This window comes from Leptodactylus fuscus, chromosome 11 (assembly GCF_031893055.1).
Source record: "Leptodactylus fuscus isolate aLepFus1 chromosome 11, aLepFus1.hap2, whole genome shotgun sequence".
In the NCBI taxonomy this organism is placed as follows: domain Eukaryota; kingdom Metazoa; phylum Chordata; class Amphibia; order Anura; family Leptodactylidae; genus Leptodactylus; species Leptodactylus fuscus.
The window spans coordinates 5,725,791-5,739,058 of NC_134275.1; the positions used below are offsets into that span (position 1 = coordinate 5,725,791).

The 13,268-nt window shown below is 42.9% G+C and overlaps 1 protein-coding gene across 2 annotated transcripts in view; it reads left to right on the forward strand.

Moving 5' to 3' along the window:
- GPC3 (glypican 3) overlaps positions 1–13,268 on the forward strand; it is a 225,485-nt gene that overhangs the window by 164,901 nt on the left and 47,316 nt on the right. For both annotated transcript variants that reach the window (XM_075259437.1, XM_075259438.1), the window contains exon 7: positions 1,826–1,982. In XM_075259437.1, the coding sequence (XP_075115538.1) occupies positions 1,826–1,982 (157 nt within the window). The remainder of the gene's footprint in view (positions 1–1,825; positions 1,983–13,268) is intronic.

The following is a 13,268-nucleotide window of genomic DNA, read 5'->3' on the forward strand; positions in this document are numbered from 1 at the left end:
ATCTCGGGCAGGAATTTGCCCCTTAGACCCGGTGGGGGCATCGCAACCAAGTACCAGATCTCAATCAGTGGATAATAAAACTTTCACCCTCCTTATCTATGGGCTGCTTCAGCATTTAGTGCTCCAGCTGTCCTTTCATTGATGCTCCTGCTTTATATCACTTGTCTTAGTTACCACATTTTTTAGGTGAGCTCTTATATATACATATGTGACCCTTCAGATAATGTGTTATATACTATGGCTGATGAAGAGACCAAAGTAGTCTAGAAAGCTGGATATTTGTCATCACCTCTACTGCTATCGGCTACTGAGAAATCACATTTTTATCTTTTCAATCTACAGGCTAAAGTTTAGTTCGTCACAGACCCATTTACACCAGCTTTCTGTCATACCTTTGGTACACGGCCCTTTTTTGCACCAAAGAAGCGCCACATTGTTGGTTCACCTCTTTTTACAAAGATAAATGGATCGGAGCAGATAGTAATTTGGGGTAGGACAGGGATGCTTCAGCCTCACCCCAGAGTATAATAATATAGTAATGTGTCGTACACTATATATTATAGATAGGTTCCTAGGATCCCTGATAATATTCTAAACTATATTTTAAGCCAATTGAAGGCTTAATCGACCCAAAACTCTGAGATCTGAGTGGCCTGAACCCGAAACAGAACTAATCCTGAGCGGTTCGCCCATTCCTATTCCCAGTATACGAGCACCGCAAGATTAACAGCAGATGGTACTAATATATTCTATGCAGGTGCAAATCTTCTGTCTGGAATCTTAGTTATTGATGTTAGATACTTATTGCACACTGATGTTGTTAAATTGGCTGTTTTTTTTACAGTAGCCATATCTCTTATACAGAAGCCATATCCCTATACTAAGTCATACACATTTGCTGATGTACACATAGAGTATTTCTTCACTCACCTTGACTTGCCTATAGTGTGAATGGCGTCAGACATGCCCCGCCCTGCACCGCCAATGACCTCAAGACTGTATCAAATAAAGACAGACAAGAATACCTGCGTAACATCATTATTGTTTGCTTTCTTCACATGCCCTGTGTACTTATTTAAGGAAAAAGCAATACGACAGTGATGTTCTTGCTTCTTAAGTGAAGTCATGCTTCAGATACCAGCGCTGTGACCGTCCTTTCATATAACCCTTGTTTGATCTTCATGGTCACGGTTTGTTACAGCCAAAAGTGGAATCTGTGTCATCTAAACCTCTGGCACCTCCTCCATCTAGACTTTTGGACTGAATTAAGTCGAGCCCTTGATGTTCAAGAGTCCTGCAAAGTGCCGTAGCTATTTCCAACCTCTCTATCTCTTGTTTGTGCTGTTCCAGCTTCTAACCACTAGAGAGTTGGCCACTGTCAGATTACGATGTATATTCCCTTTTGAACGGTGGTTTGATGACTGAAGCCACTTACATTTCAAAGTTATGGCACTTGTCCTGAAGAGTCCAGATCTAATCCTGGAGACAGCTGCTCTCTGACCTTGGCCGAGTCCTTTCATGATTCTGGACATTGAGACACAAATTATTGGCTTGGTACAACATTGCACTCCTATGTTACTGTGTTGACTACTTCATGCTCCTATCTTGCCCCTTGTCGGGGGTTGTAATATTTGGGCTAAAGAATAAGATGGCCATCCAAATTTTATGGAGCCGTAAATCCCAACATTCTTGACGACCCATTTATTGGAAAAGTAGTTTGCAAAAACTGGAAGGATATCAGGGCGCCTTCTGCTTTCATGTGTCGGTTTGGTATACTTTGTATTGTAGTTATTTGTCCGTTTTCTTATACGTTCTCCGTCTTTAGCTTTTAAAGGGAATGTCAACGCAACGAAGGAAAAACATGGGAAAGACGACAGATGAGGACGATTCACATAGTGGTGACTGTGATGATGAAGACGAGTGCGAGGAAGGATCGGGAAAGAGTGGTTTAAGGATAAGGAATCAGCTCCGCTTTATTCCAGGTAAGACAGTGGCCACGTGGCTAGTAGAATGTATTGGTTTGTAGTATTTTAGTGCTGATGAATTCCGGACTGTTCGCTACATGAAAAGTCACATGTTAGTTGAGTCATTTTGTGAAAACCTTGCACTGCTTGTCTTGTTCTGATCCTGAATGGCAGCCCTGTCGGGACTACTGTTGACCAAATGGAAAACTCTGCCGATCCCGAACAAGCAGGAAGCGCTGGACAATTCCCGCTCTATAGCCTGCAAAACCATGAATGCAACTTGGGTCTACAATACAGGCTGTAACTCCCAATAAGTAATGCAAAGTGTTTACAAAATGGCTCAACTTGATGTGTAGATGTCGTCTATACGTTTCGTTACTTCCAGTGACTTTCCAGTCCGTTCTCTTACCGTTCAGATGTAGACAGTATGTAGACATTCGGAACCGACCACAACAATGAGGCCATAAACTCTCTATTGTGTCACGTTATTATTACCCTTTTTGGTACGAGGCATCAAAAGCCGTGTGACGCCAATTACATTATTGCTACATGAAGGCGAAGTAATTTTATTAGACAAATTTATAAATTTATATCACTTTCGTGCTGACGATAAAAGCAACCCTGAATGTAATGATCTCGGGTTTGGCGCCCGGCCATAGATCTCATGAGGATTTGGTACCACCCTGTGGTCCGATTCCAGCTGTTGAAATAAAGACTTACGTTACCATGTAAAACTGTTGCAAACACATAATTTTTTTCTTTTTTTTGACCCCATGACCTTGTTCTTGTTCCTTTCTTAAACACCAGGCTTCCCATATGTGTCTGTCTTTTTAACTTGGAAGCAATAGTCATTTTGGTAAAAACTTTGATTTATCGTCCAGCGTTCGGAGAGTAACCTTTGTGTCCGTCTTCTCATGACTTGGGAACACTTAAAGGGGTGATTTAAGCAAACTTGTAAAGTGTCGAGCCTAAAAGTTTGTAAGCGACTATAAACATATGCTAGGAAGCCGTCAATGCGAAGAAATTCGTTACAATGTTACCCTTGTGAAATAACAAAGCGTACGATGATGAAATTTTTATTATTATGAACATCTGTAATGCGTGATTGTGTATCCAAGACAGATAATCTACCAGAAAGAAATAATGAATATGCCGAAATATATGATGTGTCTGTCACCAAATATATGTCTAGCCATGCTATGCTAAGGTTTAATTAAAGTTTAGCATAACATTATTTTTACGGGTTGTACAATTGCACAAATTATTTAAGGATCCAATTTTTTTTGGAAAATATGTATCTGTTAAATGAGCAATATGCAATATGTCATTCCTAGTACAAGGCCCAAAGGGGGTGATGCTAAAGTAAGAATTCCCCCCTCTCCGGACCCCGGCTACTGTAGACATAACTTAGTGTATCAGTTTGCACAGAGTGTTACTTTAATGTATTTGTCAGCTGTTGTACAAAGATATGACTACCTAGGTTGCAGACATACAGTAATATATATACTATGGGGTCCAGAAGCTTCACTTCCATTACTTTAAGTCTAATTGAAAGTGTTCCTGTCGTTTCGTTTGACTTTTTAGGATAATCTGCCGTGTGTACACATGACAAGTAACGCTATACCTGGTTGTTTTATGCCTTACGTGCGGCATTCTAGCAGTTTACGCCTCTGCTTGCTGGATGTGTCGTTTTCATTACTCTTTGCTGGTGTTCCAGACTATCTGCCATACACGGCTCACAGTAAGAAAAGGAGAATCTGCTCTGTAACTTTCTGTCTCACTCAGAAACAAATCCTGGAACATACAGGACCTAAATGGAAAAGTCCTGACCTGTATTGATGTGAATAGCCCTGTTGCCTTGTAGCGTGGGGTTCCTGGGTTTGAAGCTGCCCAAGGACAACATCTGCAGGGAGTTTGTTTGCTCTTCCTGTGTTTGCATGGATTTCCTCTGGGTATTCTCACAAGTCAGAAGTGTACTGATAGGTAAATTGTCTTCCCATAAAACAACTGACCATTGTGGGTGTTGGGCATGAGTGCCGGTATGGCAGCCACTAACTCCCCAACTCCACAATGCTCCCATCGCTTTGAGTCCATCATGTGAGAAAAGTGCATTACAAATGTTTACATTATATTACAATTATGTTACAATGTTTCATTGAATAAAGTACTTTGTTTATGATAGAACATTTCTATTTCGCTCCAACACTATCCCAGGCCTGTATTTTCCCAGTTTCCGTCCCCTTTTCCTGCTCACTCCTCCTCCCTTCCCTCTCTATAGAGTCCTATGACCTGCAGTCCATCTGAAGAGTAATAACGTGATTGCATTTGCCCACTTGCTACTTATGGGAGCCATCACATTTTGGGGTCCGATGCCATAGACCTCTGTATACGTTACATCCCCATAGTTGTAGATTTAGAGTTAAGTTCACAAAAATTACTTTTAGTGCTGCTATTCTTTTAGCAAAAACTGAGACGGGACCAAGTAAAAGAATTACAAATGTGTCCTAAAGCCGAGAACTCCGCATTGTTATCGGGTTAGTGATAAAACCACAGAATCCATGTGACTCTCGCAGCGATTCCCCTACAGAAAAATAGTCCTGAGTGTCTTTGCAGGTTTTTGTAAATATACAGCCAAAGATCACTTTCTTCTGTTTGCTTCCAGGCTAAAAGATCTTCAATGATCCTCATGGTATGTGTTGCTTGGCAATTGTTGACGTCTTATAGATCTGAAGCCTTCGCCGTCAGAAATTCCCATTACACATTGTTGGATAGTCAACAATAGATATTTTATCCTGCAGATAATTCAAAGTATGGAGCAAGATTTTTGGCGTGAACCTGATAGGGTATCGCTTACATTAGAAGAGCTGATAGAAAAGTACAGAAAACAAGTACATGAGGCGTAACCGTGCCCCGATGTTATAGGTGCGTCTCTGAGATCCCCGACCCGCCCAACACTGAGCTTTAAGTTTGTGCTGACTTCAGAGAATTTCTTCTTTCTTGAATTTTCTTTGCTTAGTAACTACTGAACCACAGCCTCTAATAACAGAGAAAGCTGTGTACGTTCCGGATTTGGCTTCTATTCTGCAGATGGGCAGGGTGTTACATTATTTATTATCCTACCCTTTTGCTTCTTGAAGGGCTTTGATGATCTTCTCCACCAAGGGCTATGGAATGAAATTCTGTATCGTATTAGCTGAGAGTGAACATTTGTTGGGATAATAAATTTTAGATCTGGTCTCTTTTAACTTGTCTCCTGTAGAACAATTGTCTGTCTTCTCAAATAAGTGTAGCCCCTGAAGGGTTTAGTTTGTGTTCTTCTTGACTGTACCTTCTCTTAAAGTCTACAAAGATGTCTATATAAGAGAACTTTATAAAAGTACAGGTGCTCAGGTTCAGAAATGATTCCTCTATTAGAGTTCTAGGGTTCATACAATGTATCTAATTCTTCATCTCTGAGAGTTCTAGGGTATATACAGTATATATTTCATTCTTAGTCTCTCTAGTTCCTAACTTTTCAGGCATATACCTTAGAGGATACACAACTTGTCTCTTGGATTACTTTTCTTTGCATGGGTACTGCAATGTCTGGTCATAGTCTTGGGATCCTATAATGCAGGGGTAGGGAACGTGCGGCTCTCCAGCTGTTGCAAAACTACAACTCCCAGCATGCATACTTGCTCTGCTGTTCTTGGAACTCCCATGGAAGTGAATGGAGCATGCTGGGAGTTGTAGTTTCAGAGCAACTGGAGAGCCGAAGGTTCCCTACCCCTGCTTTAATGTAATTAAAAAGTTGATAAACCCTAACAATGTAATATAAATACTCTGAAGAAGTTCGTCACTTTCAGAAACACTTCCTCTACTTGACTTCTACTGTAGTATATGTACCTAATACTTCTAATTTGCTTCTGCCAGCGTACTGGATCTCTCAGCAAGCATAGCAGCCAGGTTACCGTTCCGGGACACTGTCCATTCCCTGCCTTCCCTTGCCCCATGCATGTCCCTGCCAGCGACTGGGTCTACCCACAGGGCACGTGCAGGCTTCCTTCCTGCTAGTTAAAGAGTCTGTTCATGTACTAGTTAATCTTGCCCAGGCTATTTCTGCAGCTATAACATTTAGATTTACTTGTCACACCCTGCATGAGCAAAGGTTCATAGCTCTCTAGAGTCCTGCAAAGATGTATCTGTATGACAACTGCTTTATTCACTATTTGACCTTAGCCTGTTTCCTGACCTCATCCCTGTCTTCTGTCTCCTTACTTCTGACCTCCTGGTATTTACATGTTTCTTGTTCACTTACTATTGAATCTATGCTGCTAGCCCTGACCTAGGCTTGTTTTATGCCTGAACCATTGGTGCATTGCACCATAGTCCCTGACCTGCCTTGCCAGCAGTCACCAATATCAGGATCACTCCAAAAGGTGGTAACCTGGTGATCGAAATCCAGTTCCCAAACATTAAAAGATGAAGATAAAGAATCAAAAGTTTTGCCCTTGCCCCTATATGAACCACCTTTACCCCCTCCTAGAGAGGGCCTTTAGTACCAGACGTTAGAGCACGTATTAAAGCTTTTAACTATGTTGCAAAATGTATGTAGACCCAAAATTGCTGATATTCGGTCTTGTTTCTGCAGCGTCGGCGCCGATGTGAACTTAACCTGACATAGACACTAAATAAGACATTTTTAGAATGATATTTCAGCATTTCTCAAGACACTGGGTCGCAATTGTTTAAATAATTGAAACTAATTTTGGAAATCCTTCCCTTGCAATTCTTCCAGGACCCTGTTTTTCCCAGTCTGATAAGATCTCGCGCTTGTCAACACGTTCCCTTTCCTGTTCGTTCAATGAAAGTAAATATTTTACTTCCACAACTTTCTTTTTGGGAGGTAAAGTCTGGAAAAAAGAGATTTTTTTGTTGAATAATATACGGCCATTTCAAACCAAGTCGGTCCAGGTGGTGTGTGCTAATGGATTGACAAGATAAGCGGCTGCAGTAACCTGGTCCCATTGTCCTCTAGCAAAAAGACTCACAAAGATGGTTTTGTGTGCGAGGTAGATAACAATACGCCGTGCTGAGTGACGGGGTATACGCATACCTGGGCCTCCCTTTTTAAGGATGAATAATCTTGTACTAATACCGAGCCACTGGCTGGCTGAATGGTAAGAGTCCTGCAAAGAATGTCATAATTGCTGTGCGGATACCTAGAAACATTTCTTGTTTTCACCTCCTTCTGCTTTCATCTATGGAGAATATTTCAAGGCATTAAAGCAGATGCTGCTACGACTGGAGAGGAGTCTGGTGAACTCCTTGCTCCATTCCCCTTCCATCTTATACCAGATGTATACATATGCTGGATGCTGACACATACTGTAACATTGTTATCTAATGTGTGATTGATGGGGTCTCAACTATGGGTTCACAATAGACCATAAGGACAAAGTATGGGTTGACCAGAGCTCCACACCCTCTTCAGAGATATCCATGCTCATGCAGATACGTCTGGTATTGCAGACCAATCCATTGAAAGAGGACTTGTTACCATTTCTGAAAAGTCCGATGATCTGTATCCAATGGTGTAACGAAAGTCTTGTGGGCCCCGGTGCAATCTTTTTTTTCCAGAGCCCGCTGCGGTGAATTCTTGATAGTGAAGGTTACGGGTGCTAAGGAGTTAAATCCACTTTAGTGTGGTCGGGTAATCTGGGGGTCTCCTTGGTTTATGGGCCAGATGGAAGCTGCAATCTCAATACTGATGCCAGTGGTTATGGGCCCACCTAAGGATTCTGGGCCATGGAGCGACTGCACCCCCTCAAGTTACGCCCCTGCACGTATCCTTTGATAGTTGCTGTCACCCTGAGCAAATTTGTGTTTTGTTTATCCAAATCCGTTCAGCTTTTCCAAAGATATAAGCCCTTTTAGTGTTGATGAAAATGAATGTCTACTAGCCAAGTGGGTGGTAACACAACACTACATATCATATAGCACATAGAGACCCTGTTCTGGAAGAAACACGGTTTTACTGCCCACTGGGCTGTTATATCCTAACTCGTATCAATATTAAAAGGGCTTCTATCTGTGGAATAGCTGAACGGATTTGGATAGGAAACGCAAAATGCTCGGGATTACGGCACTTATCAGATGATGTGACATTGGGCTTTTCCGAACCAGTGACAGGTCTTGTTTAAGTGTAGTACTAAGTGTGGAGACCCCAAAGTGGGATTTTTTAGATTTAATACATCAATGCATGGCACTTTACACAAATCTACAAAGTGGTACCATATAGTACCATGTAGTGGTCCATAATACAGACCTATAGCCATTCTGTTTGCCACTATACAGGGTTTGTGCATTTGGCAATGCAGTGTGCATGTACCATTGCACCAAGTACCCAGATGTGAGTAACGCTAGTGACGGTTATATTGTATCAAAGGGCTTAGGAATCCAAAAACATTGAACTATAAACCATATCCCAATAAACTAAGGGAATTCCAACAATGTCAAGTAATGGACGGCTTCAAAAATATAGAAATGTATGAAAAAAAATGGCTTTCAAACTGCACCATGTGAACCATTTCTTGCTTTTTCATATTAAAACCCCAGAAAATCTGTAGCGCCTGTTGGCAGAACATTTGCGTTCCTTGCAATGACTTGGTTCCCAAGTGTCCGGGTAATTGAATCCCTTTTTTTTGCGTTTGTCATGTCGAAGCATTTTCTGCCTTATTAAAGTTTATAGCGCAATATTAACCTCTGCTTTTGCTTTGCACAATGAGTAAACATTGATGTTGCAGGACTCCAAATCTTTAATAAACTGTCTCGTGTTATCCCTCTGAATGGTCGCATATGCTCTCAATTACGGCTCGCAATAACAATGTGACTAGGCGTGAGTTCTCACTAAAGGAATGTACTGTCTGTTTTCCAGCAAACCTTTAAGTCAAACAGTTTGTGTGTAGCATGGCCGCGTTCTGCTATCGTGCCCTATAGAGAAGGAAGCCATTCTTCCATGGGGGCCATTGGTGATGGTTTGTATACTATCGCATTGGCTTGTCTTTCCATCCCCCACTTGTTGTTTTCTTCTTATAGGCTCATTCATATTCAGGATAGATCAGACACTTTGTAACCCTGTTATGTTTATTGTATCTCTGCAAAGAAAAACCTCAAATATTACTCTCGCACTGACTATAGATTTTTGGCTTTCTTTGAGGTTGTGAGGGAGTCTTTGAGCATGTGCCAGGCTTCCAGTATATGTTAAGGAGTTGTCTCATGTCTGGAAAAGTAAAAAAAATAACAGCAGAGATGGTCAAAAAAACCAAAAAACTATATTTTAATCTCCAATTTCCTGCTGATCCGCTGCAAATTCTCTCAATCTTTGCTTACAAGCGGCTGGCATGTGACCACTGATCCAATCGGTTGCCTAAGGGGTCACTGCCATACTATAGAAGCCATAATGCCTGCAGTGTTTCACAGGACCACTGAGCCAATAGGTTGCTGGTTGCCTAAGGGGTCACTGCCATACTATAGAAGCCATAATGCCTGCAGTGTTTCACATGACCACTGATCCAATCGGTTGCCTAAGGGGTCACTGCCATACTATAGAAACCATAATTTCTGCAGTGTTTCACATGACCACTGAGCCAATAGGTTGCTGGTTGCCTAAGGGGTCACTGCCATACTATAGAAGCCATAATGCCTGCAGTGTTTCACATGACCACTGAGCCAATAAGTTGCCAGTTGCCTAAGGGCTTACATGCCATACTATAGAAGCCATAATGCCTGCAGTGTTTCACATGACCACTGAGCCAATTGGTTGCCTAAGGGCTTACATGCCATGCTATAGAAGCCATAATGCCTGCAGTGTTTCACATGACCACTGAGCCAATTGGTTGCCTAAGGGCTTACATGCCATACTATAGAAGCCATAATGCCTGCAGTGTTTCACGTGACCACTGAGCCAATCAGTTGCCGGTTGCCTAAGGGTCACATGCCATACTATAGAAGCCATAATGACTGCAGTGTTTCATATGACCACTGAGCCAATCAGTTGCGGTTGCCTAAGGGGTCACACGCCATACTATAGAAGCCATCATGTCTGCAGTGTTTCACGTGACCACTGAGCCAATCAGTTGCCGGTTGCCTAAGGGGTCACATGCCATACTATAGAAGCCATAATGTCTGCAGTGTTTCACATGACCACTGAGCCAATTGGTTGCCTAAGGACTCACATGCCAAACTATAGAAGCCATAATGCCTGCAGTGTTTCACATGACCACTGAGCCAATTGGTTGCCTAAGGGGTCACATGCCATACTATAGAAGCCATAATGTCTGCAGTGTTTCACATGACCACTGAGCCAATTGGTTGCCTAAGGAGTCATGTGCCATACTATAGAAGCCATAATGTCTGCAGTGTTTCACATGACCACTGAGCCAATTGGTTGCCTAAGAGGTCACTGCCATACTATAGAATCCATAATGCCTACAGTGTTTCATATGACTACTGAGCCAATCGGTTGCAGCTTCCATCTGGCCCATAAGCCAAGGAGACCCCCAGATTACCCGACCACACTAAGGTGGATTAAACTCCTTAGCACCCATAACCATCACTATCAAGAACTCACTGTAGGGATGAGGTGGGGGGCCCTGGACAAAAGATTGCACCAGGGCCCACAAGACGTTAGTTAAGCCCCTGGTAGGAAGATTTTCTTAACTATTCATGAAAACGTGCTTGATAGTCTGTGCTCTGGTTTAAGAAATATGCAACGTGTGGATGTGTCTGTACACAGTCTGCACTGATTGGACGGACTCCAACTGGTGACAAAAGGGTCACAAATTTTGTTTACATGAAAAGATTCTACAGAATTGTTACATTATGGAGAATACAGTGATTGACTACTACAGACATGTCAGGAGAGGCGATGGGTCCTCTTTAAATCCTGGTACGCTACAAGGTGGCAATGGACAAGAATACAGTAGCAGAATGTCTTCTTAAATCAGATAATCCAACCCTATAATCTCCCCATGACCACTAACCATTGAAGCCTTGTTGAATGTCCCTGACTGTGTGTTCCTCTAGTCTTGAATTACAACCTATCCGGAAAAAAAATAACATCATCTATAACTTGTGCTCCAAATATAGAAGTCTCTGGTTTTGGTATATTTTAAGAAAACACAGTTAGAGACCAAAAACATTTAGCAACCCCAAGATTATCCTGATGGGACTACAATTTAGCAATTTAAAGGATTAATATATATTTAATGCGCCTGCAGCTGACAGCTTGTCATTTCGCCCTTGTGTACACGTTATTATATCGTTGTTGAGGTTTAACAAGAACCGATAGAGATAGTTACAGGGATCTAATTCTTCACATTTTCTAGTAAACTTCACAAAGCTGTTTACATAGAGATGGACGGACTGTGGGTTGTCACTGTTTCTTGTTGAATCCACAACCCTGGTGTGAAGGGGTTTGTCCGGTCGTGGAAGATTATTTGGAAATCTAAGCAAACTATTAGGTGATAAAAAAGTAAAACCTTAAAGGGATTCTACCATTAAACTACCTTTTTTTCTAATGAACACGTCGGAATAGCCTTAAGAAAGGCTATTCGTCTCCTACCTTTAGAAGTGGTCTCCGCCGCGCCGTTCCGTAGAAATACCGGTTTTAACTGGTATGCAAATGAGCTCTCCGCAGCAATGAGGGCGGGCCCCAGCACTGAAAGGGCGATGAGCGCATCCCCATTGCTGCCCGAGAGCTCTTTCCTGCGCCGCCTCCTTCTTCTGCAGCAACTCCGCCTCTTCTGGCTTCTCTTGCTCTTGTAGTTCGATACAGAAGCATAGAGAGGCCACCCCAAAATGGCCGCCGGCCGGCTCCTGTATTGAACTGCAAGAGCGGCTACCCCAAAATGGCCGCCGGCCGGCTCCTGTATTGAACTGCAAGAGCGGCTACCCCAAAATGGCCGCCGGCCGGCTCCTGTATTGAACTGCAAGAGCGGCTACCCAAAAATGCCCGGCGGCCGGTGGCCATTTTTGGGTGGCCGCTCTTGCAGTTCAATACAGGAGCTGGCCGGTGGCCATTTTGGGGTGGCCTTTCTATGCTTCTGTATTGAACTACAAGAGCAAGAGAAGCCAGAAGAGGCGGAGTTGCTGCAGAAGAAGGAGGCGGTTCAGGACAGAGCTCTCGGGCAGCAATGGGGATGCGCTCATCGCTCTTTCAGCGCTGGGGCCCGCCCTCATTGCTGCGGAGAGCTCATTTGCATACCGGTTAAAACCGGTATTTCTACAGAACGGTGCGGCGGAGACCACGTCTAAAGGTAGGAGACTAATAGCCTTTCTTAAGGCTATTCCGACGTGGTAATTAGAAAAAAAAGTAGTTTTATGGTAGAATCCCTTTAATGATTCCCGGCCACTCAGGGTCTGATATGTCCCGGGTTCTTCTGGACTCTTCTTCCTATGTCATCAAGACATCGACGTAAGACCATAAGTGGGGGCAACATGGTGGCTCAGTGGTTAGCACTGCAGCCTTGCAGCGCTGGAGTCCTGGGTTCGAATCCTGCCAGGAACAACATTTGCAAGGAGTTTGTGTGTTCTCCCCATGTTTGCATGGATTTCCTCCCATTCTACATACTGATCCCTATATGTTCTTCTATATTATCGTGCCGCCATTGCAGTCACCAAGTTAATAAAGCAGACTTGGCACAAAGGCACTGAGCACCGAGAAAATGTCTACAATACAAATGACTCTGGTTAATTCTTCTGATCGCCCTACATGAAATAAAACTGGTGAGATTACAAGGACAATCTGCCAGCTGAAACCCGACATACAGACGTCTTCGAGCTATTAACAAGCGATTAAATGGGCCGGGGATGTCGGAGGCTGCGAACGCTGGCTGTGTATTCCAGGAATATTAATGTTGTCTATCACAGAACTTGATTTATAGTCTTCTGTGTTAACCGGCTTTGTGGTCTCGTCGACTTTCTCGCTAAATAGATTATAAGCCCTTATGAAATGAAAGCCAACGTTACTGGAGTGGGAGTCCAAGGGGATTGTTCTACTCTGTGGCAGATGGGTCCATGTTGGATGTTTTTGGCTTCCGGTGGGTGAACTAGGGCATTGTAAGTGTTAAAGGTTACACGTTGTGAATTTGGGTTCCAGGGGTAGGGAATGTACGGCTCTCCAGCTGTTGCAAAACTACAACTCCCAGCATGCATACTGGCTCTACTGTTCCTGGAACTCCCATGGTCAGATATTGACAACCCAGTACACTATGAATAAAATCATGGGAGGATCTATGGGTTTTATTGAACGTTTTCCCTTGA